General features: G+C 39.5%; 1 protein-coding gene across 36 annotated transcripts in view; it reads right to left on the bottom strand.

Moving 5' to 3' along the window:
* Nrxn3 (neurexin 3) overlaps nt 1-25,288 on the bottom strand; it is a 1,590,688-nt gene that overhangs the window by 797,141 nt on the left and 768,259 nt on the right. For 22 of the 36 annotated variants that reach the window (XM_029541267.1, XM_029541243.1, XM_029541268.1 and 19 more), the window contains 3 exons: nt 19,028-19,409; nt 17,639-17,829; nt 16,660-16,833 (listed from right to left, as the gene is read on the bottom strand). In XM_029541267.1, the coding sequence (XP_029397127.1) occupies nt 16,660-16,833; nt 17,639-17,829; nt 19,028-19,409 (747 nt within the window). Of the gene's footprint in view, nt 1-11,735; nt 11,763-16,659; nt 16,834-17,638; nt 17,830-19,027; nt 19,410-25,288 lie in introns of all 36 variants that reach the window. The other 14 variants (XM_029541252.1, XM_029541257.1, XM_029541238.1 and 11 more) reach the window with 1 other exon arrangement.

Raw genomic sequence — 25,288 nt, 5'->3', positions numbered from 1 at the left:
TCTCTTCTCCTCTCCTCTCCTCTCCTCTCCTCTCCTCTCCTCTCCTTTCCTCTCTTCTCCTCTCTTTTTTTCTTTTCTTTTCTTTCCTCTTTTTTTGGGGGGAGGCTTTGCCTAGGTTTATCTTTTTTGTAAGCTGTATTTTATTGTATTTTATTGGATGTTTTCTTTATTTATATTTCAAATGTTATCCCTCTTCCTGTTTTCCCCTCCAAAAACACCCTCCCCCTATTCCCCCTCCCCCTGCTCACCAACCTACCCACTCCCACTTCTTGGCCCTGGCATTTCCCTATGCTGGGGCATAGAGCCTCAAAGGGCCAAGGGCCTCTCCTCCCATTGATGACCCACTAGGCCATCCCCTGCTACATATGCAGCTGGAGCCATGAGTCCACCATGTGTACGCTTTGGTTGGTGGTTTAGTCCCTGGGAGCTCTGGGGGTACTGGTCAGTTCATATTTTTGTACCTCCTATGGGGTTGCAAACCCTTTAGCTCCTTATGTCCTTTCTCTAGCTTCTTCACTAGGGACCAAATGCTCACTCCAATGGATAACTGTGAGCATCCACTTCTGTATTTGTTAGGCACTGGCAGAGTCTCTCGGGAGACAGCTATATCCGGCTCCTGTCAGCAAGCATTTGTTGACATCCACAACAGTGTATGGGTTTGGTGATTGTATATGGGATGGATCCCTAGGTGGGTAGGTCTCTGGATGGTCATTTCTTCAGTCTCTACTCTACACTTGGTCTCTGTAACTCCTTCCATGGGTGTTTTGTAACCTCTTCTAAGAAGGTCCAAAGTATCCACACTTTGGTCTTCCTTCCTCTTGAGTTTCATGTGTTTTGTAAATTGTATATTGGGTATTCCAAGCTTCTGGGCTAATATCCACTTATCAGTGAGTGCATATCATGTGTATACTTTTGTGATTGGGTTACTGTACTCAGGATGATATCCTCCAGATCCATCCATTTGCCTCAGAATTTTATAAATTCATTGTTTTTAATAGCTGAGTAGTACTCCATTGTGTAAATGTACCACATTTTCTGTATCCATTCCTCGGTTAAGGGACATCTGTGTTCTTTCCAGCTCCTTATTTATAATATAAATAAGGTTGCTATGAGCATAGTAGAGCATGTGTCCTTACTCATGTTGGAACATCTTCTGGGTATATGCCCAGCAGTGATATTGCTGTGTCCTCAGGTAGTACTTTGTCCAATTTTCTGAGGAACTGCCAAACTGACTTCCAGAGTGGTTGTACTAGCTTCTAACACCTTGTCTCATATCCCAGGTCTATTGTTCCAGACTTGTAGCCCATCTTGATCTTCAACTTCTTTTGCCCCTGCTGTAGCCAGAGGGTGAGCCACCCCTCATGCAGATTTCCAAAACCCATGTTCATCCTTTATTCTCGTTTCAGCTCAGAGAGAGCATGTTCAAACCACCCTATGAGGAAACCCCCACCAGTACCACCCTTTCCATTGTCAGGTCTTCCTGTCTGTTTTACTTAACAAGACCTATAATTAAATGGTTTGTTGAATGCTTTCTGCTAATGGACAGATAATACTTGCATATGTATGATTCACAATGTGTTACTTTGTTTATATATTTACAACTTAGAGTAATCAATTAACTCAGGATGACTAATCCATCATGTCATATGATGATTATTTCTTGTGTGGTTAGAGATAGATTTAAATCTGCTCCATCACAACTTTTAAAGCATTCAAAACGGTATAATTTTCTATAATCACTAATCTGTGCAATTTACCACCCAGGTTTAGTCCTCTTGTTTAGCTGAAGCCTTGGATCAATCCATTCTCTGCATCCAACTCCTCTCCCTGACTCTGTGTCTGCCATTGCAATTATTTAAATTCTAAGCAAATGAGATTGCATATTTGTCTTTCTAAGATTACTAATTTTACTTGGCACAATCACTTTCATTACTATTGTCATGAATACAGCCTCCCCTTTCTTTTCCTGAGTGCATGTGTGTACGCACACAGGTATATTCATGTGTAGGGGTAGAAGTGCACATGTGTGCATGAGGTTTAACATCAGTCTCAGGTATTGTTCCGTGGGTGTCATGCACTTTATCACTGGCCTAGAACTCTACAGTCAGTGTAATCGGGATGACCAGAGAGTCACAAGAATCTGCCTGCTTCCCCTTCCGTAGTAACCTGATGGCACGTACTCACCACCACGCCCTGATGTTTTGTCTGTTTGTTGTTTTGGTTGTTGCTGTAGTATTTTTGTTGTTCTGTAGTATTTTTATTAATTCCTTGGCATTTTCATACAATGTATTTCAATCATACTCACTGCCTACCCTTTTATTCCAGATACCTTCCCAACTTTTTAAAGAAGGGCTCTAGGGCTTGAACTTGGGTCCTTGTGTTTGCATAGCAATCACTTTATCAACTGAGTTATGTCCCTAACCCAGTGCTTCACTTTTTAAAGGTTGAATATGTTCATCTGAGTCATTTTTCTTTATCTGGTTACCTGATGACCACACCTAGTTCATTTCTATTTCTTAGCTTATATAGACAATGTTTCAGTGAGCATCAGAATAAAGACATCTCTTTGACATATTGATTTTAATTCCTTTGGATATGTGCCCAGAAGTAGTATCGTTAGATCATATGCTTGTTCTATTTTTAGTTTTCTGAAGAACTTCCATACTGTTTTCTGTAATTACTGTATTAGTTTACATTCCCACCAACAACATATAATGATTCTCTCTTCTCTACTTTCCTGCCAATTTCTCATTTTTTTCTACCACAGTCATTTTAACAGATATGTGTTACTAACTTGTTATGGGTTAACATCTGTTTCCTCAATGATTTGAGGTGAAAGGTTTTTATATTCGTGATATGGAGCGGTATTTAAATATTTTGTCCATATTTTCAATGGATCAATTGTGTGTCAGCAACTTGATTGATTGTGTTCCTTATAACACTTGAGATAGTCACCTCACAACAAATATTTGATTTGCAAATGTTTCTTCATAATCCACACATTGTGTCCATATTCTATTATTCTCTTGCTATGTGAATGTTTTGTAGTTCAGTATAATCTAATTTCCTTATAAATTCATATATTTACACACATATATATTTGTTCTCTGTATTTTCAGTATTATGCAGGAAACCTTGCCAAGACAAATTTTATAGAGCATTTTCTATGTTTTCTTCTGGTGGTTCTATAGTAGTAATTGGTTGTTTAGTCCGTCAAGGCTAATGTCCTATTTGGTTCATTTACACCTTGTATTTCTAATGTAACATTTGGTCTAGAATGATATTTCTCAACTTGCCCAATGTTGCAACCCTTTAATATAGTTCTCCATATTGTAGTGAAACCCCCCAACCATAAAGTTATTTTTCTTGCTGCTTCATAATATAATTTTGGTTACTGTTATGAATTGTAGTGCAAATATTTTTGGAGATAGATATTTGCTAAAGGGTTGCAACCCATGGGTTTGAGACCTATAGATGAAGTGATTACCTCTGAGTCAGTAGTGAATGAATGAAGGATTATGAGGAGGGAAGGAAGCTCAGTGAGTGGAATGCAAGAAAGAAAGGAGGAAAGGAAAGAGGGAACAAAAAACACATCAGAAAGAAGAGGGGCAAGAAAGAAGGATAGGGGTTGCGAGAGAAAGAGGGGAAAGGAAGAAGGGAAGATAGAGAGGTAAAGGGGAAGACATATTTCATTAGTGTTTAAAGCCAATTTTTCCTGAAAAATAATTTTTTCTAGAATTTATTAATTGTAGTCCATATAAACAAGTTTGGGCTTGTAGCCCGTTTTTTGGTTGGTTTGTTTGATTGATTGGTTGTTTGGGGGTTTTGTTTTGTTTTCTTTTAAATAGTATATGGTAGACTATGATTTTCCTTCTAACTTAAAAATGAGGTACATTCTTCTGGGCTGGGGGGCACACACCTTAATCTCTGCACTTGGGAGGCAGAGGCTAGCTAGGTCCACAAAGTGATACCCAGGATACACAGAGCTACACAGAGAAATCCTGTCTCAACAAAGGAACAAAAGATGTAGGTACATTCAGGTTCACCATGTATTGAAATAGGATTCTCTTGTGTCACCATACCCAGGTACAATGAGAAATAATTATGTCAAATGGAGAATTGAGTTAAATATAGAACAAAATTTCAAATGATAGTAGTTATAAAACTTATTAGCAAAGTATACTTTATGGCCACGTATTCAATGAACATATATGTTCTATTCAGTATTTGCTCCATATAAATAATAACTCTTGGAAAAAATAAAATTAAAGAGATGTACCATGTGGGTCATGATGGTGGGTTGGGGGATTTTTTCAACAATGTTTCCCACTGTATATCATTTGACAGCAGCTAACCTTGACTCAACATAACAATGGCTATGAATGGCATGGCATGCTATTAGTGTGCTGTCTAATTTCTAGCTTTATTTTTCACTGCCCTAGGAAACATAATGCTGTTTGTTTCTTCCATTCTGTTGTTGTTATATGATAATCTGACAGCTGCCAAGAATGGATCCATCTCGATTGGGAAACTTTTTTCTCTCTAATAACTGCCCTATGCTCTCATTGGATAATAGATCCTCCCCAAATACATCTCTGAGACACATGCCTCCTGATATTGTCACTTCCTCTTTGTGTTTTAGAAAATGAAGTTAACAGAGGCTATTTTATATTTACAGATCCTTGAGATGAGAAAGTTCATTACCCTGGTAACAACACGGACTCTTCTGGTGCCTAAGCAAAATGTAACCAAACATATTTCTCAATGTCCCAACTTACTGTTGGTGAATGCTGATGTACCTGCATCAGCTTCTACCCTGAAAGTAGAACTGTGGCTATGTCAGTGCTCAGTATGGCATCACAGTCTCTCTTACCAATGTTCGGTTGCTCATGGCTTCACAGTTAGCAGCTGAGAAAATTGTACAATCAGCATGATGAGCAGGGACATATTAGTGGCAATTTCAGTGACACCTCAGTGGTCTTTAGCTACTTCATCCCCTTCATGATACACTGCGAATACTATACTGCGGCATAGGCCTAAGAAGGGGTTGAGGCTTAGGATTCCCTGATGAAGATTTTCTCCCCTGCAGCCTCTGATCCATGGTCTGTGTTGGATCTTAGCAACATCTAAGATAAATGGATTTGTTTCATGCATTGACGTTAGTGGTATATAATAATGATCCCAGCATTGCCCATTGGAAGGTACCTCATGTTTTGTCTTGTCAATTGGCTTGCAGACATCCAGCTATGAATCTCTGTTATGGAACAGGCCACAGAACACCTAAGTCATCAAAGATTCATGGACCAAATCGCATGCTTAAATGGTAGGAGAAGTAATATTCCATGGCAATGAGGAGGCAGGAGTTCACACTGCCCCCAAGTAGAGGAGGGAAGACTAAACAGCTGTTATCATGATCCTTCTTGCTTCAATCATCCTATTCTTGGGGTGCCTGAACCATAGATACCCAATGATGACATCACTCCCTTTCTTAAAAACAAAGACCTTAAAGTTAGTGACTTTAAAAACCAAACTAATGGAATGGTGGCATTTTGTATAACGAATGTTCCAATGTCCTTGCTTTAGTTGAGAAACAGATCCATGTGCTTTCNCTTAATACATAGACTTATCAGATTCTGGGTAGTCAGTCCTTGAGATGACCCCTGGGGTCTAGGCAGCTAGTCGCTGCCCAACAAAGGAATTTATCACTCGAGGAAGAAGGAAGTTCGTGATCTAAAAGGCACCAGGGTGGATACTTAGAACCACAGGTAGCTGATTTACACCCATACACTAGCATTACAATGGCCTAAGGGGAAGGTGGACTATAGGATCTTTGACAAGGAGATGAAGTCCTTGCCCCCAGCTGCTGACTTTGAATTGTCTTTAGGTGGGGCTGTCTTTGATCCCAGTTGTTAAAACATTGCATGTTATCCCAGTTGTTTCCTGCTAGCCCTTCCAGGTTTGCATTCCTCTGTTTTTGTGTACTTACTTCCCTATTTTCTCCTGTATAAATGGTCTGATGCTCAGTTTGAGAATTTGCATTCAGATACCACACTCTCTTGTGTCTGTGTCTGTTTGTCACCCCTCATTCGCCGAATCCTCGCTCACCTGCAACCAGAGACCCGTTCCCCGCAGATCAGGGACCCCAGGAGAGTCCGTCTGCGGCAAGGCCTCATTATATATCACTAAAATCAACAGATGAAGCAAATCCATTTGTCTTAGATCTTGCTGGTTATACACAGACCACATGGATCAGAGGCTGCTGGGGAGAAAAGCTTCATCAGGGCATCCTAAGTTTCAACCCCTTCTGGTACCCATGCTGCAGATTTTATTCCCCCCATCTGATTTAATGTTCTTTTGGGGTAATATAGGGTAGGTAAAAAATGTGTGTGAGTATGTGTGTGTGTCTTTGTGTGTATGTGTGTGTGTATGTGTGTGTGTGTGTGTGTGTGTGTGTGTGTGTGTGTGTGTGTGTATGAGAGGGGGGAAGGGAGAGGGAGGGGGAGAAGGCAAGAGGGAGGGAGAGGGAGAAGAAGAAGAATAGGAGAAAGAAGAGGCAGAGGGGGAAGAGGAGAAGAGAAGGAGGAGGAAGAAGAGGAGGAAGGAAGGAGGAAGAATTGTAGAATGATGTCCTGGCTAGTTTTATTATGTCAACATGATGTAACCTACAGTCATCAGAGAGAAGGGAATATCTATTGAAAAAAAGTCTCTATAAAATCTTGCTTAAGGAATGCAGGTTAAGAACTTTCTTAACTAGTGATTGATGTGTGAGGGTCCATGCTCTTGTGGGTAGTGCCACCCCTGGGCAGGTGGTCCTAGGTATTATTAAAACAAACAAACAAACAACAAAAACAGCTTAAGGAAACCACTTAACAGCACTTCTCCAAGGCCTCTATATCTGTTTCTGTGTCTAAGTCCTGCCCTGTATAAGTTCCTATCCTGACTACCTTTGCTGATAGAGTATGATATTGAAGTGTAACTAAAATAAAGCCTTTCCTCCCCAATTTGCTTTTGGTCATAGTGTTTCATCACAGCAGTGGGAAGCATAACTAGGATAATGGGCATTGAGTAAATAGCATTAGAAATAATTACAATAATATTTTATTAAAAACTCTCTCCAGCTTAAAGTCATTCAGATACTTTCTAGTGTCTCTGTACTCTGTGCACCTAGAGTACAGTCCAACACAAACTTAAAACCTATGATGTAGTAGAAAAAGAAATGTAGCTTTAAATCCAGTTCTAGCATTTACTATCAAGATAAATGTGGCCTATCTAAACTTACTTTCTGCACATTTATGATATAAATGATTCTATTTCATGTGGTGAGACTTAAGTGAAATAACTTATGTAAAGTTTATAAATAGGATAACGGTATATGCCATAGAATGGCATGATATAATTTCCACGTCTGTAGCATTCTCCTGAACTTTTCAACTTTCAATACATGACATCATCAGTTTTCTTGAAGGGAAAATTGGGCTTTTTCTTCCTGTTTTAGTTTGGTGGAAAGTTGGTGAGATACTCAGAAACACAACATATTATATAAATAATAGGTCATATTGACACAATTTCTCATCCTTGAAGGACAAAACCAAAACTGCTATGGGATGTTCAGCTTAATTCCTACCCCTGTTATTATTTCCCATAAGGCAAGCTATTTTTGAAGAATTGATTTCTTTTAAATCAGGTGATATATTTCATTACATAAAATATAACAGAGAACGTGAAACAGCCCTTAGCTTTGAGGAAAATGAGGTAAAGAACACTCCTTGTAGCAAAATTGGAAGATTAAAATGTTCACCACAAACGAAAGGCAAATGTCACTGTCTTCTAAGAATGCCTTACTAGAGGGTCAATGAGAAGGCTTAGTGGGAATAAAGGCACTAATGGGCAACGTTGATGACACTTAGTTTCTTCCCCAGGAAGAAAGAGAAGAGAAGGTGAGAACTTGCTGTCAAGCATTGTCTTCTGAACTATACTACATATGCATGTACCCGTGTGTATCCACACACACATACCACCCACCTACATAAGTAAATAAATCAGTGCAGTATAATTTTAAAAAATGAAATTGAAAATTGAAAATGCCTTAACAAAACTTCAGATTTTTTTTTTAAAGCATTCAAACCCCAAGATATTAACCTTCTACAAATAGCCAATATATAACCCCTGTCACCCTGAGCTAATTAACCCCGGGTGACTCACTTTCTTGCTTACTATCGGGGGACAAGAAAAGCTAAGGTTTCTAGTAAAGAAGTCATCGAGTTCTAAAAATAAGACCTGTTAAGGAAAGCCACGACAAACCTAAAGAAGAGGTGTTTCTGACGATGTTTCTATTTCCCATGGTGTGGTTTGGTTTGGTTGGTTGTCTGCTTGTTTGTTTTTTTCTGTTTTGTTCCTTTCTTATATAGATAAGGTTTTACAGAGATTTTTATTCTTCGGTGAGATCTACCTTGCAAACCTAAAGAATGATCAATATGCTTTCGGGTGTTCCATAGCATGACCATGCTATGAATGGAAGACTAAGACAAAACCTCTCAAACTGATGGCATCTCTATTCCACTGAGTAGGACCCATAGCCTCCCCACAAGCTTATTTAGAGCTTGGTGTGAATACAGGATGGTCATAGACTCTTTGCAATCTTTTGTCATAGCGTGTCTTTGTTATCAAGCACAGGAAGGAAAATGAGCTTGTTTTCATCCCAGATACCCTGAGCATCTTCTAGGAGGGAACTTTTCCCCCCTTTCTTTAGTCAGTAGAGTAGCAGAGTCTAGGAACTAGTCCCTTCTCAGTGGAATAGGCTAGGCACAATCACTTCTCCTCTTGATCTCTGTCTTCAGTTCCTATCTTTCTTATCAGTTTCTACTCTGAAGGAATGGGCCAGGAAACCTTTACATGATACAAATCATACCCAAATATCAGTTCCCCCCTTATAGCAGCTTCAGGATAAATCCAGCTCCTTACAAGGTCTGTCAGCTACTTTCTCTCTCCACTCCCTGATTCAGAATCATCTATCACATCTCCACGTGCATATTATTTCAGTTTAATTGGACAATTTTAGTACCTTGTACCAAGCTCTTAAATGAGTTTTCTCTAACATTCACCTGAGAAATACATGCTACTTAGTCTCAGTTAAACTTCTGCCTGAGAAATTATCCTAAAACACTCACCTTGACTACCTTTAACCATTCATGCTAGTCAATTTCCTCCCTCCTCACATGGTACTGTATATAACTCCAGGATAGCTGTTTTCATTCTGCAATGTAATTATTGGCTGCCTTCCTGGCTTCTCTGATATGTAGACAGCATGATACACACTCCTAGATAAATGTGTGATATACAGGAATAGCTGAAACTCCCCGTTAAACCAAGCAGCGTGGTCATTAAGGAAGTTTTTTTTTTTTTTTTTTTTAATTAAGTAAATAAAACACAATCCAATAACACAACCAAGAGGGCTTAAACTATTGATTATTAACCCAGAGTACAAATGTCACTCCTCATAGCTCATTCTTATATACATTTTAGAGTCACTTTGCCTCTGCATTGTAAACTGCCTTGTTTCCTTATTGCGTTTTTAGTGCCCTTGGTACCTAATACTACAAACTATCTCTGTCCACGCGTTACTGCTGAATATGCCAGCTTATGAGAAATATCTATCCACTATTGTCAAGAAAACCAAAACTGAAAACGAGTGTATCCTAGAGTGAAGTTACTGACCAGGCTCTTATAAAGGGGGAGTGTTAAGATATTTTGATGTCTTTTCTTCCCTAATATCTATACACTTGGTAGACAATTTATGATAACTAGAGAGACCAACCAGTCCTCTACATAACTGTCAAATACCATATTTCTATCTTGCTATAGTTCTGTGTTTTGAATGTGACATGTTCTCTGATCCCAAGGGTGAATACTTGGCTCCGAGTTGGGGGCACTTTTGGGGAAGTGGAAGAATCTTTAGGATTATCACAGGAGGAAAGGGGGGGGGGTTATTGCAAGCACCAAGCACTTAAGGTCTGGTAGCTTGGGCCAACACTCCATCAATTCTCTGCTTCTTGACTAGGGATGCAGTGAGACCAGCCCCCTCACACTCTGCCAGCACACCTTCTCTGCCATAATGAACTACAGTTTTTAGACCATGCACCAAATGAAACCCCTCTTCTGTTAGCAGCCTTTGTCAGGTGCTTTTTCCCAGCAAGGAGAGAAGTTAATTAATGCAGATGGGTACTTTAAGACGATTTTGCCACATACAGAGTCCCTAATGAGAGCCTCTGAGCCAGTGTCTAGAAATTCAAAATCTACATAGTTAATGTATTGAAGAACAGTAAAATTGAGGATAATATATAGTTTTCTCACTTAACCTATTAAATCTGGTCCAAAGGAGCTACAATCACTTTAGACTATCATATACCGCACATTGAATCCTCTTCCTCCTTCTGCTTTTCCTTCACTTCCAGAAAAATATGTCCCTTTTTTCAACAATAGAGTCTAATGCCTAAAACATTACCCAAAAGGGCTACCTGCTTTAAAACTGAATGCTGTTATAGAGCATGCTTGTAGTTCACGGTTTGTGTTCTTCTCACAAACTGTAAAATATACCAGGGCATATTTCAATTTGCTAAGGAGAGATGAAGTGAAAAGAACTGCACCCAATCTAATGGCACTATTAGTTGATGTATGTGCATTGCCCCTGCCTCCCCTGTCCCCCACCCCCAAAGGTAGACACTAGCATATCTACCCCCGTGGTGCGTATCAAGGAAGTCACAGAAAAGGAAATGATCCCAGAGATGAAATATCACTTTCAAAAGGTATCCTTTGCCTTCATTACTTCTCACAATTTGGTCTGATTGCAGATTCTGCAGTGGCCATCTGAGGCTTTACGCCCTGGTTGCTATAAGACATTTAAAATGCTCTGTTCCTCCCTTGCTATTCCAAGTCAAAGCAGCCTGACCCAACAGGAATGATGGGGCCATTATTGACTTTGCAAGGTGTCTCTTTGAATGACAGCAGCAGTGGCTTCTCCCGCAGATATTCACTGACATCTCCCAGGCAGACGTCCTTTGTAGGATATTCAGGATAAAGCCAACAGACCCTCTGTTTCCCCAAGAGTACTTTTTCTGCTTAGGTCACACAATAGAAAATTAAAGTACTCAACCAAAATCCCCAAAAGGAAATATAAATCTCTGCGATGTTTTAATGGCATTAATATCTCCCACATGCCTAAAATATTTCTTTTAAAATGAGTTGAGAGAAAATGATATGATCGTTCATAAGGTCCAAGCACTTAAATGTCCTGCTCTAGAAAATGACCCTCCTGACCTAGAGAGTAATAAATTAAGAACTCAAGTGGTCATTTCTTCCTCTTCAAAGTTCTTCCTTCTATCCATGCTGAATAACTTAAAAGGAGCCAGGCCCTCCATGGTAAATACAGGGAGAAGCATTAATTATTTCCAGAATAGATCCTATTGGAAGACAGTGATAACACAGGATGCTTCAAATCTCTTTGGTCGCACCCAGAATGGAGTCATGTTCTTATCCCCATGACATATCCTTTGTACAATAATATTTCATGTGTACTTTTTGGTTTTCTGTCACCCTTTTGGAAGAACACTGGCTTCAGCCCCCTCCCCAACAATGGCTGCTGTCTAAGAAGTGTGACAGCTAGAAACCCTCTAATGTAACAATACCAAGGGTCACACAGGGCATCTTTCAGTCCAAAGTGGCACAAGAGCCTTCTCTACCTTGCAGGTCAGCTTTGGTCAACGCAACTTTGTTAGCAAAAGAATAGAAAAAGCGAAAACAATAACCAAAGGTTAGTTAGAGTAGAGTCAACCGGTTAACATTACAGAAACGAAAATGCAGTCTGCATAGGCAACATCACTCAGACAGACACTTGAAATGCTCTACAAAGTCACCAGAGACAGCACAGACACAAGGATGCACAGACCAGGGCAGAGCAGGGCCTCTTGGGAGCCAAGTCAGCAGAGCTAGGATGGGGAAACAGTGAAGTTGACAAAGCACAAGCGAAGGGCAGGGACAGCCTTCCCACAGGTACACAGCCAACCCCAAGGCATTCACTCTAGAGATAACAGCAGCATGTGGCCAGACTGGAAGACACATGTGCACATTCAAAGCCCACAAAAATACTTTGGGACATTTAGGAGTTGAGCATAGGAGAGTCACCACGCCACCCCAGTCCCCTTATACTCTTGAAAATGCCACCAAGGAATATGGCACCAGAGTTATGCATTTCTATCCGGATGACCCACTGGGAACACCAAAGAGCTTAATTTGTTTAATTTGGAGGAATATAAGCAAATGTTTGTGGGCAAAAAGGCAAAATGAATGTCCTTTTTTGATTGATTCATGCCAGGTCCAAAATGAAGCACGTGGTATTTTCTCTCAGATGTTTCCCCTCCACAACTGTGCAATAGCACTTCTGCTCAGGATGCCTCAGCCTCTACAGCTAAGTTGATCTCAACAGGTATTTATCAGCCGAGTTTGAAGTAAAGCATTATTTAAAAAAAAAAAATCTTGGCTCAAATTAGAGGCCAAATGTCACAGCTAAAATTTGAGTGGAAATCAGACTTAATTTTTTTTTTTTTTTTTTTCGAGACAGGGTTTCTGTGTAGCCCTGGCTGTCCTGGAACTCACTTTGTAGACCAGGCTGGCCTCAAACTCAGAAATCTGCCTGCCTCTGCCTCCTGAGTGCTGGGATTAAAGGCATGCGCACCATGCCCGGCCAGACTTAATTTCTAAGTCAGAGACATAATAAATTCAAGACCTACTTCCAGATCGTTCTTAGTTACTAAATAAATTAATAATTTGAGAACCAAAGGATGCCAAATTCATACATTTTAAAATAATTTCTAACTCTTATAATTTCTTACATATGTTCTTGGAAGGTCAAGTAAAGGAGAAATAATGCATTTACTCCTTAAGGACCTTAAAATATCAATGAAACTGACTTTGGCAAGTAATTATAATTGATCTTAAACTGATAAAACTAAATATATAAAAACATAACATATTTGCCATTTTACGTAGAACCAAGTCATGTTTTCTTAGTAATGACAGCTTATCCCCACCTTGTTTACTCTCTCTATGAAGAAGTAATACCAAATTCCATGCTTTTTTTCCTGTGCATACCATGTGCCTTATACCATAAGATATTCTTAGGAGCCACATGCTATGTGCAAGAGACTCGAGAATGGAATCCTTTGTGAATTCTACAGGGCTAGAGGTCCTTTGTTTCGATTCGCTACTATCCTTTACAGTATCATTACCACAGAACCCTAAAAAGGCACCCAGGATCTTCTCTGGGGCCTTATTCACAATGCTGCAAACTTCCAATGATAGTGATTTATGCCTTAACCCACTTTTTGGCCATTTTTCCTTGCCACTTAAGCTAATTATCTAAGTCATTTGTGTACAATAAACAAGGACCTTCCTCCCTCCCTTGGCACTCAGCCTCCACTTCATCCCACCCAGTAGGGAAGTCTTAATGCTCGGTGGGCAACCATCATAATTATCTCCATGGCAATAGAGTGCATGTGATTAGGCCCTCGGGCTTTGCCATAGATGGATGGGAGAGCCATCAAGTCGCAGTATCCGGCTTTGAACAATCAGAGTACTTAGAGAAAGGCTAGAGTCCACCATAATGCATGTTGTGAATCACCCAAGCCGATGGAGAGCTTCGAGGCGAGCTGGGAACATTTGCCCCAATGTGATGGGTAATTTCCTTCTGCTAGAGCTCTCACTGTTTCCCCTAAAGCTCTCCTGAGTGGGACTCATTCCTCCCTTCTGTCTTTACATTTTTGTAGAAGTTAGTTTAAACATCCTTTTTCTCCAGTACTGTCACTTCATTTCATTATAACTCCAAGTTTCGCATTCTATGGAGCTGTGCTTTCAATACAGCAGCTGGACACACGTGTGGCAAGAGAGCTTCAGATGGGTGTGGCCTGAACTTAGTGGCTGCTGCAAAGGCAAAGTACACAAGCCTTTGAAGGTTTAATACAATCAAAAGAATATAAAATACCCATGCATCATTTTATGACACACACTGAAATGCTAATATTTTGGGAAAATTTGCTTAACTAAGATAAAATATATAATGAAAATGGAATTCCTGTTATGCTACACATTTTGAAATATAACTATTAGGAAATTTTAAGTTACATGTGTGACTTGTGCAACATTTCTCTCTTTTTTTTCTGGCATGTGTGTAGTATGGATATATATGTACAGGTGCTGTGTGTGCAAAGCACATGCTTATAGAGGCCAGAAGTTGATGTCAGGCATCTCCTTCAGTGGCTTTGTCCCTTCCCTACCAAGGCAGTCTCTCACGTGGACCTGGAGCCTACTGATTCAGCTAATATACTTAGTCAGCTTGCTCCAGACATCCTATCTCAGTCTCTTGTGGCCTGGGACTGAGGATGACCTACCCAGTTGGATAGGATGCTGGGGACCTACGCAGTTGTGTGGATGCTGAGGATCTAAATTCTGGTGCTCATGCTCACAGAGAACTTGCTGTACTGCCAAGCCATCTCCCCATCCCTTATACTACAGCTCTATTGGTTAACACAGCTTGAGAGTTAAATAGATTCTTAAGTGTTCAATCTGAACGACAGAAGACACATTAAGAATAATTTGCTATTTAAATAGTACTTTGTGCTTTCTTTTCTTAAAAGATTTTATTTTTCAAATGTGTGTGAAAGTACGTGTGTGTCTGTGTGTGTGCGTGCCACACATACTGATGCACATAAGAGAGAGAGAGAGAGAGAGAGAGAGAGAGAGAGAGAGAGAGAGAGAGAGAGAGCAAACATGAATGCAGTGCTAGAAGTATTGGACTACTGGGTGTAGTGTTATAGGTCACCTAATAAGGGTTCTAGGAGCTGAATTTGCATCATGTGGAAGAACATGACTGCTTTTAACTCCTTAGCTATCTCGTTTAGCCCTGCTTTCTGCTTTTAATATATAATTTCACATTGTAATTTAACTTGATACGGTAATTCTGAGAGAAGCTTAACTCCTGTCATCCCAAAGCCTTCTAAAGTAAGATACTCATTTGGATGTCAAATATGCCATTTTTCTCTGCATTGTCTTTTACCAACTGAAGAACTATGAGTAGACCAATAAGTCCAAAAAAAAAAAAAAAATGGTCAAGTTGAATGAAATTGTGCAGCATTTTAGGAAAACAAAATGGCTACCTTAAATGCCTTTTGATTCTTAACCTCTTGCCCATCATACACACACGACAGACAGACAGACAGACAAACACACATACACATGTACACACACACATGCACACATGCACACATGTACACACACACACACACACACACACACACACACACCATATTTAATGGCTATCAGAATTTCAGAATTAAAAACATTATCTTGGTTAAAGGAGACCGAGAAGCAGACCATATAGGGATGATCCTTTTGACACTTGACTCAGGCAAGGCAAACATCTTTTGTAGCACAAGTTAGCCTGAGAAGCATTTGCAAAACTGCTTTCAAGGGATAGAGATAACTCAAAGGGAAGCTGCTTTAAAAGCAGTGTTCATGAACTTGAACACAGGAAATAAGTGAACAGTTTTGACATGGAAACTGAAAGATGGATGCAAGGAAACACAGTACGTTGCATAAAGAACCATTAGACTCAGCCAGAGGAACGAAGATGTAGATCTTGGTGACTGGTTAGGCATCACCTCTGCCTGTAGATGATCTGCAATTATTTCTCTGTCCAAGTGAGGGCAGGAATGAACTCAGAATGTGTACACTGCTGCCCTCTACTGGCCAAAACTAAGCTGATCTTACTGTCACCAACAGCTCTAGAAAGGTTCCACTTTCACCATCTACAGAATCAGGCTGAGCATGGTTGTTGTGCAGCGTGGGTAAACATGCAGTACTGTTATGTGTCTCGCATGAGATAATATCCAGGAACAATAATCCCACGTTTATCCAGTACCCACTATGTATCAGGCATTTAGTATCTTTCAGATTTTTTTTTTTCATACGACTTTTGATAGGGCCTATTATTCTGCCATTTGGCAGAGAAAGAAAAGATAGATCTGAATGGTTAGGTAATTTGCCAAATGTCAGCTGGGACCTTAATCCAGGTCTTCCTAATGTGGGGACGGAAGGTATTCCTTGACAGTACCCTGAGGACTGACAAGCAGAGCCTGATCCAGCAAGTACTCAATAAATACTAGTTCCCTTCCATCGTCATGACAGTGGGGCATCATTCCTCTGTCTCCCAATGGATTTGCGTCAACTGATCAAATAATTGGTGACATCAATATGCACTCTTTGCATTGTCCTTTACCTTTATTAAAATAGAAATAGAAATCTCTAGTGCTCTTTCAGCCACTCTGAAAACAAAGGCACAAATTGGGAGAAGTCTGATGCCCATGACAGGGAAGGTACTTCACCACCAAGTATGCGACCCTGAAAGGACATCTGCCAGCATGCCTTCTTAAAGCCCATGGCACATGTCCAGCATACTCAACCAGTGACAAGAGGACACTGATGAGGATGCATTGTAGGATGGGGAATGAGATTGACAGAGGATGGGTAAACTGAGGAAAGAGGCACTGGCAGAGCAGCAAGGGGGCTCAGTGCTGTGACAAGGCTGAGCCTTAGAAAGGAGAGAGGTTCTACCTTCACAGCCTCGCTCAATCTGTCCACTCCTGTGGAGAGCATCATTGATGAGATCAGGCAGACGTCCGTTCAAGTCCACAGAGGCCAGGCAGCCCTGAAATCCATCCCGGGAGGCCACGAGCTTGGGAAGGTTGCTGTACATGCCCTGGGCTAAGCCAGCCATATAGAGGTCACCTACAAAGGAAGGAAGACAGTAAAAGAGCTGGAGTAGAAAAAGAATGTGGCAGTCATGTCCACTAATGCTTACACACGTAAGAATGTTTCTTAGATGATGATAATATAACCAAGGGTGGAGGGGAAGGGTCAGCTAAAATAAGAATAACTACCAGAACTTATAAATTACTAAAATAAAAAAAAAACAACTAAATATTTCTTATAGTTCATTCATTCTGTGTCCAACATCTCACAAAGTTTGAATCACCAAAACAACTGCACGAAGTAGCCTCTACCTAATTAAATGAAGTAAAGATTAACATTTCAACAACAACAACAACAACCATTTATTGAGTAGTTTTTATGTGCTTGTTAGAAATACTGTGCTGAGTGTTTTTCAGACATCCCATCAAGCATCTAGTAATGCATAATGAGAGTAACAACTACTACATACTTTTGGTATATGTATTATTATACAGTACTGACTATGGCTAAGACAATGTCACCCAGGCTGAAAGGACTTAGCCAAATATTTTCCCTCTCTAGTGAGGACCTACCTACAATTTAAGAAGGCCTTGACTTATCACCTCATCTTTTTGGACCCCCAAAAGACATTCGTAATATCATCACTGATCAGGAAGCATTTCTGAAGTGTGGTCTGTATAGAAACGGGATAAATGGCCTTATGGTATAATTCAATAGTTTTCAAATGGAATATGTGTGGTATAGAAAATATGGCTCAAATTTCTAACCTGGAGCTTCCCTGTAGAAGCAAACTTTGTGTTGCAAGATGGGCTCTAGAATACAAATTCCATAAAAGGCTTACCTTTCAAATCCAGATTTTTGGCACCATTGATGACCTGAGTGACTACCTTGGTGTCCACCTTCAGGCTGTGGGTATTACTGTTGTCCCTAGTGATGACCACGTTGTGCCACTGGTTGTCATTCAGGGGGCGGTCACTGTTGCCTTTGATCACATTGGGACCGTTGCCAAGATCAAACACATAGTGTATGTACCTGCGAGAGACAAAAGAGCACACAATTGCTTTAGGGTCTATGAAGTAGTTCAGTGGTTATCACATACATATCAAAATGAAGGGGCTTTACATTTCCCATGCTTACCTGGCAGAACATAATTATGCAGTTATAATCACCAGTAATTATTGGATCATACAATATTTCAACTCCATATTCACAGACTCATAGAGTCTTCTTTCATTTTCTTTAAGTCAAAAACTTACAATATAGTACAAGTTGGCCTAGAACTCACTGTCCTTCCACAGACTCTCTAGTGCTGGAATTAAGGGCATGTACTCACACCCAGCCCAAAGTCTACTTTTCTAATGCTCCATAGTAACACCTAGATCTAACAAATGCTACAGTTAGGACCCTACAAAATACTAGAGGACAATAATAGAATTCAAAGAATATCGATCAATGTATTGTTTGTTTAAAACAAAGTCTTATGCAGTCCAGGTTGACCTCAAATTTGCTACCCTGCAGAGACTAGCCTTTAACTACCGATCCTTGTGTCTCTACCACACCAGTGCTAGATTTACAGGCATATGCTGCCACACCCAGTGTATACCGTGCTAGGGTTGAACCCAGGACCTTCTGTGTGCTAGACAAGCATACTAGCAAACCAGCTAGAACATCCTGAGTTCTGTGTTTGTTCTTATGTGACTACTATGGTAGCATACTAGAGGGGTCAAAAAGAGGTTTAAGAAACTATAATGTTGGACTCTGCAATTTCCTGAAATTCAGGAAACTCAATTTTATAATTTTGGATCCTAGGGGACTATATCCGTGCTCTATTCTCAAAATAACAATTGTAATACTAATAGTAGTATTGAAAAATAACTAGATTTCATTTCTTATTATGCATCTCCTAACTTTAATTAGTAATACTCAAAAGATGGGTGCAACACACACCATAGCTATGGTTTATATAAATGAGCTTACCCCACTATAGTTTCAAAGGACTGCATTTCATAGTTAAAATCTTTATAAAAATCAACCTAGTAGAATTTCCTCAAATAATCTTAGGTGTCCATGTCCTTTCCGGCCCTAGTCATTTTGTGGATCTTTGATAGCAAGGAGGGTACTAACAGGGGTAAGGGTCATGGAGTAAAATGGACAGTTTTCTTCTCAGCCATATTTTACAAAATGTGTCAGTAAAGATAGCCATCATCACTCTGAGGTTTCTCCTACTTACCCCTTGACAAGTTCAACCGCAATAAAATCATTGCCATCTCCGCTATTGAAGAGAATGAAGCCATCAGCTGAAGTGGTCTTGAACTGGAAGAAGAGGTGCATGGAGGTGTAAGCCTGCAGGGTGGCGAGGGTCAGGTAGCTGCTCTTGGTCTTAAAAGTGACAGGGTCAGCGATGATGTTTCTCAGTCCAAAGCGAGCCTTCAGTTCACAGTAGTCGATGTCACCATTTTTGCACAAATCAATGTACAGCAAGCCATTGAACATGAGGCTCTGTAGATGGCCAATGAAACTGGAGGGGACCACAGAGATGTAACGCTTCTCAGTCATGATACCAGTTTCAATATTGTGGAATTCCAGGCGGGTGTGGTCGCCCACCATAGTACCTATAAAATCAAAAATGAGGCAGGAAAGGGAAAAGTTACTCTGTTTTCTTAAAGCCACCTTACTCTGTCTTGCAGGAGGAACATGTTTCCAAGTTTCTGACTTCTGTTCTTCTCTTTTATAGCACATACCTGATCTGATCTCAGTCTGCAAGTGAGGTCCTAGCTCAACCCAAGTTACCTGCCTGACTTGTGATCCTAGGCAGCTGGTGACAATGCTATAGCACAGATACTCTGAGCTTACTGAAAACACAAGCTGAAGGGCAATCCCTTTCACTTTATTCATTCAAGAAACTACTTGGCAGGCAGAGACAGGTGATCTCCATGAGTTTGAGGCCAGCCTTACCTACAGAATGAATTTCAGGAGAGCCAGGCCTTCAAAAAGAATTCTGTCTCAAACAAAACAAAACAAAAGAAGCAAGAGAGAGAGAGAGAGAGAGAGAGAGAGAGAGAGAGAGAGANGAGAGAGAGAGAGAGAGAGAGAGAGAGAGAGAGAGAGAGAGAGAGAGAGAGAGAGAGTAGGGAGGACGAAAGGAAAGGAGGGAGGAAGGAAAAACAAACATTCTGAACACAAATCATAAGAAATTATTTCCCTCTTTGACTCTTACAAAGAAAAAATTGGTGACTGTTAGGCATCCATTACCAAGAATTGCTTGTTACAGTGTGTCATTACATGCTACTGAAATTTTTGTGTTTTTTTTCTTTTGTAAAAATCTCTTCATTTTACCTGTCAACAAGTGGCCATGTTTTCCTAGAAATAATACTCACTTTTCCTGTTAGAAGATCCACTTTATACTTGGCTCCTGTGGACTGATTAAGTTGATCATAGTCAGTTTGGACTGATTTGATCTCTATACAGAATTGATCTCTATAAACAAAACCATAGACTTTGATCTAAAGAGTAAAACTTTGGTCCTTGAAGGTTGGTCTGCATCTGAACACCTGAACAGCTGAGCCTCATATTCACAGTTGGCCACTCCAAGGTGATACCTGAAAATTGGCATTTCTAACAAGTTCCAGTCAATCTTAGGGAAGATTAAATATGTATCATTAACATTATTATTTAATTATTATTTTAAAATGTAAATATATACATATATAAAGTCGTGTGAGTGTGTGTGTGTGTGTGTGTGTGTGTGTGTGTATGTGTTCAATAAAATTTAATGAAAAAATGGCTTAATTTAGTTGGGTTAAAGTAGTTTGGGAAACATCCAGCCTACTATACTCATTCATGGCTTTGGAACTAAAACACCCAGTGTGGCTCTTGTGACATTGACAAGCCTAAGTTTAAACTGGGCTCACATGATCAATTGTGTCAAATTCAAAGGTTCAATCAAGATAAGCTATTGTTTTATTAACAGATTACTGGCTAAAAAAAAATGACATTTGCTATCTATACATCTTATTTGTCTTTCTCTCTTTATAGGTCTAGAATTTGAGTGTCAAAAGGAAGATTGGGAATGTATCTTCTTGGATAATTTAATATGAATCCAAGAAATTCAACCACATCTGAAAGACTTATTCATCTTCTTGTATTTTAAACATAGATTCTACCTCCTCAGAAGCAATCTCAGAAGTGATTCAAAGAGTTGAACATGAGTACAATAATCAGGCTTACATTTGACGAGCTTCTTGGTGGTGTTTTGACAACCAGTGTCAAGTTATTCTTTTAATATAAGCAAAAATAAAATAATGATGTTCATTAAATACATAAATTAGAGTTAGAGCAAAAATCAAACTGTAAAATAGATTTGTTAACTGAATACCTAGAAAAAGGAATGAGGACATGAAATTAGTTAATATTGACAATTGTACTGGGTTGTGAAATGAACACAACCTAAAATTCACTTTCTTTAATACAGTGCTGTGATTGACATAAGCACCCAACTGCAGCTTGGCTCCATCTTTTCATTGCAGGTGATTGGATCCATTTAGATGGTTACGGGGAAGGGGACCACAGCCAACTTGCATGGAGTCAGAAGAACTGCAGTGTGGCGATATTACTTCTCTCCCTAGTTCACACCCCTATCTTCACAAAAACCTTAGAGCAAAGTACCAAAATGGCAACGGCAATCCCATGTCATCCAAGGCGTTCCAAAAGAAACAGAGAGGAGATTTTCAATTCAGTTGAGAATTTCTGTAAAATTTTAGATAAGCCTATCTTTAGGATTGAGTACTGAGGAAATTCTGCTTATCAGGAAAACCAGATTTATAAAGCAGAATAAAAATATATAGGGCATTGGTTAGAGAAAAAGAGAAAGAGAGCAAGAAGTTGGTTAAATAGGGCCAGAAATGACCAAGGGAATTCAAGAGCTTAGCCCAGAGTGACAGAGTCTAGGATGAGTTAGAGGAATGCACCATCACAAGCTTAGGACAGGAGGGGATTCAACAATGTGGGTCTGAATTAGAAGGTAATTGGTTCAGTTATTCACTAACAGAACTTATTCACCCACAACACAGATTAAAATTAAACCAACTACCTTCTCTCAAAATCCTATATACCTCATCTGATAAAAGAATAAAACACCACTGTTTGACATTTGAAACTTCGAACTAACCAAGTATTACAAAATAAATCCATATATCATCTAACCGATATTAGTAACTGAGAACTCTGCATGAAATAATATCCTCTGGCTTTTATGTTCAGACCAAACTTCTTTTCACTTATTGATAAGTATATGTATACCTCAGAGCAGCTGCTCTCAAATGCCAGAGGAAAGAAAACTAACCTGGTAAAAGGCAATAAAGTAAAATGAGGACTACATATCTCCATATGATATCCAGTGTGCTCTGCACTCCAACTATGGCATGTGTCATTACAACCATTAAGTTGTTGATGGCATCATTATGTTGCCTTTGAAGTAAAGGTGCTTAGTGTTCAGAGGTGAAACAGTTTGGTTAAGTCCCAACAGGTGGTAAATTGTTCAGCTGAATCCAGGGATACACAGCATACAGTCCTCATCATATGTGTATGCTCTAATATCTTTGAAGAAAGTTTTGGTTCATTCTCTATATTCTTGCTCAGAAAAATCAGTAGATTAAATTGATTTTGGCAGTGCCATGTAGGAAATGTACTAGACTCCATAATTTTTCTCCACAGCTGAGTAGCTGGGTATCTCACACTCTCACATGACATTCTATCTAATTCAGGGTAATTGATTGGGCATGTTTCCTAAAACAACCGTGCTGCCTTGGCCCTTTGTAGCACACTTACTTCCATAGTTTACTGGCAGGTGACAAGTCATCTACATACTACAATTCTGAATGATGATGGATTTGAATCTAGGAGAACTCTTGCCTGATCTTTAATTTACCAAGAGGCCATACCACATAGTAAACATGTCACTAGATTGCCTTGGATGTGGTTCTTAATGTTTTTGTACCTCCATTTCCCATTTGTGAATTGAGTCTGAAGCTGTCGGAATTAAAGGCATCAGCATGTAAGACATTTTTGAAAGGGTCTGGGACATTAATTATTGGCTAATTCAAATTATTCTGCAGTCACTATTTTCCTTTCTTTGGTCATTTTAATCATTTCTCATTTGCTTTGCAAACAATGTCTTCTTACACATGGACCATTCTAGTGCCTTCTGGATACCCAATGGCATACAGCAGAGGCTGAGTTCAGCAAGTATAAGTGGTGCAGTGGGATAACATGGACTCATATTTGAGATGTCAACTCGAAGGCCAGAATTTGTAGGACCAATTTTGTGTGTATGTGTGAATCTGGGCTAAGAGTCGAAGCTTAGCCAAATAATAATGGTAATGATAATAATTATGTTAATAATAATAATGTTGGGAAATGCCAGGAGAAAGCATTAGTTCCCCATGACTTCCAAACACATGAGAATATGAAGAAAAGGAAGACTTATAAAGGCGCAGTTGGGAATTTTTCACATTTATGTCACAATTCTCCAGCCTCACTTAATCAAAACATTTTCCCTTGGGTGCTTAGCAGATTTGAAAAGCATGCCATATCATAAAATACCTTATTCTTAAAAATAATCTAAAGCAATTGATGCATATCTAATTATTGGTGAACAGCAATGTGCATTAGCTTATCAAGGGTGCCCCATGAATCTTATAATGAAGAGCTTTATTTGACCAAGCCTTCCCTAAGCTCACTTTATCAATTTTTATTAACCTGTATAACAAGATTTCTTGGAATCTTTGACAAATTAAAGTGTAGGTGGAGAAGAGAGAAGTCAACTGGGCAGAACAGTGAGAAGTGGGGTGAATTTTTACACCAGCGAGAAGTTCCAGGTCAAGTGTGTGGTTTTAGCACATCAGGTCGCTGCTCTGAGGCGCATAAACCAAGTAAGGTATTTTTTTTTTTAAATTTGTTTTTAATAATAGAAATCCAGCCCAATCAATCAATCAAGCCTTATTAACTGTCAACGGAACTTAATACTTTTCCAAGAATATAATTATAAGATAATAAGTGAAAAACACCAGGTTGGAAACTAATTCTTTCCTGGCCTTTGGTAACATGTGAGCCTGGCCTACTCTCTCTGTCATTTGTGTAGACTAGGTAGAAATTTGTCACACTGGGGGACCTTTGACGACATGAAAGGAATTACTAAGTAAGCCAATAAGACACCATTTATAACTTGGGGTCTGTGTATAGATTAGATTCGCAACCTTGTTTAATGAATTCTCTAAATCAAAAGTAAATTCGCAAACCTGCTTTCACTGTTTGAAAAAAAAAAAATCTTCAACAATAAAAATACCAAAACAAAGACACTAACTCTCTACCACTCCCAAATTCCTTTCTTCTTTGTAGCTGCTGCCTTCCACCAGCACTGAGGTAGGAGGTATGGCAGAAAGTGAAAAGATTTATTAATTTCAAATTAAATTACTAGATGGCTTGGACATTCCACGCTTTAGCCCTGCGTTCTAATTGTTGGGACTAACAGAAAGCACAGCACGTAATTGCCTTTATTCCAAAGGTTCTATAAAAGAACAATGATCAAGGCGAGGGATTATTGTACCCTTAGTTCTGCAAATCTTTGTGTTCTTTGTGTTTTTCCAGGAAAATGAAAGGAACACACTGCTAAGAGAGATTGGGGTGAGAGTGCCACCTAGTGGCCTCTATTCACAACATGCTGTAAATTGTGTCGTTCTGAGATTTAACCAGCCAAATCCAAAAGAATTAGTGCTACTCACCACCATAGCATTTGCAGGCCCCTGTTTGACCTCACAGCTCATAGGGACAGCTTGAATAATTAATGGGATTGAAAGTGGCTTCTAAACAACATAATCTTTTTTTTTTCTTTCATCTCATTTTCTACATTAATTTTATACCATTAAGCTACTCTGATGGTCTGTAGGTCAGAAGCTATTTCCAAAGCCTGATTTGGGTCTTTGTGGAATTGGATATGGGATAATTGGTGTGGCTCTGGGTACCTTCTCTTCTAGAAGGGAAGGGACAAAGTACCACAGTGGACATCCTGAAATGCATTCCCCACCTCGCCCTTACTCACTTCATTATATTCTGCCTGCACTGGAAGAGAAATCATTTTCTTTTGATGGATTGCAAAGTGCCGCAAACTGCTTCCTTCTTTGGAATCACACAGATGTGAATTTGAAGCTTAATTACACAGCTCTAACATTCCATTCCTCTTCAGTAAAATGACAATAGGAACATTTATTTTGAAAGAATATTGAATTATTGGAGATTAAATGAATTGATACTCGTAAAACAGCTATCGCGGCATCCAATGCTGAATGGATATATGCTGTGTGTTTTCCTCCACGTAGATTGACCTGTCTCTGTCTCTCCATCTCTGTGTCTCTGTCTTTACACACACACACACACACACACACACACACACACACACACACACAAACACACACACACACGCACACACACACACACA

The sequence above is a fragment of the Mus pahari genome, chromosome 7, assembly GCF_900095145.1.
Source record: "Mus pahari chromosome 7, PAHARI_EIJ_v1.1, whole genome shotgun sequence".
NCBI lineage: Eukaryota > Metazoa > Chordata > Mammalia > Rodentia > Muridae > Mus > Mus pahari.
Note: the sequence above shows the minus strand (reverse complement) of the source record. Positions and strands in the feature narration are given on the sequence as shown.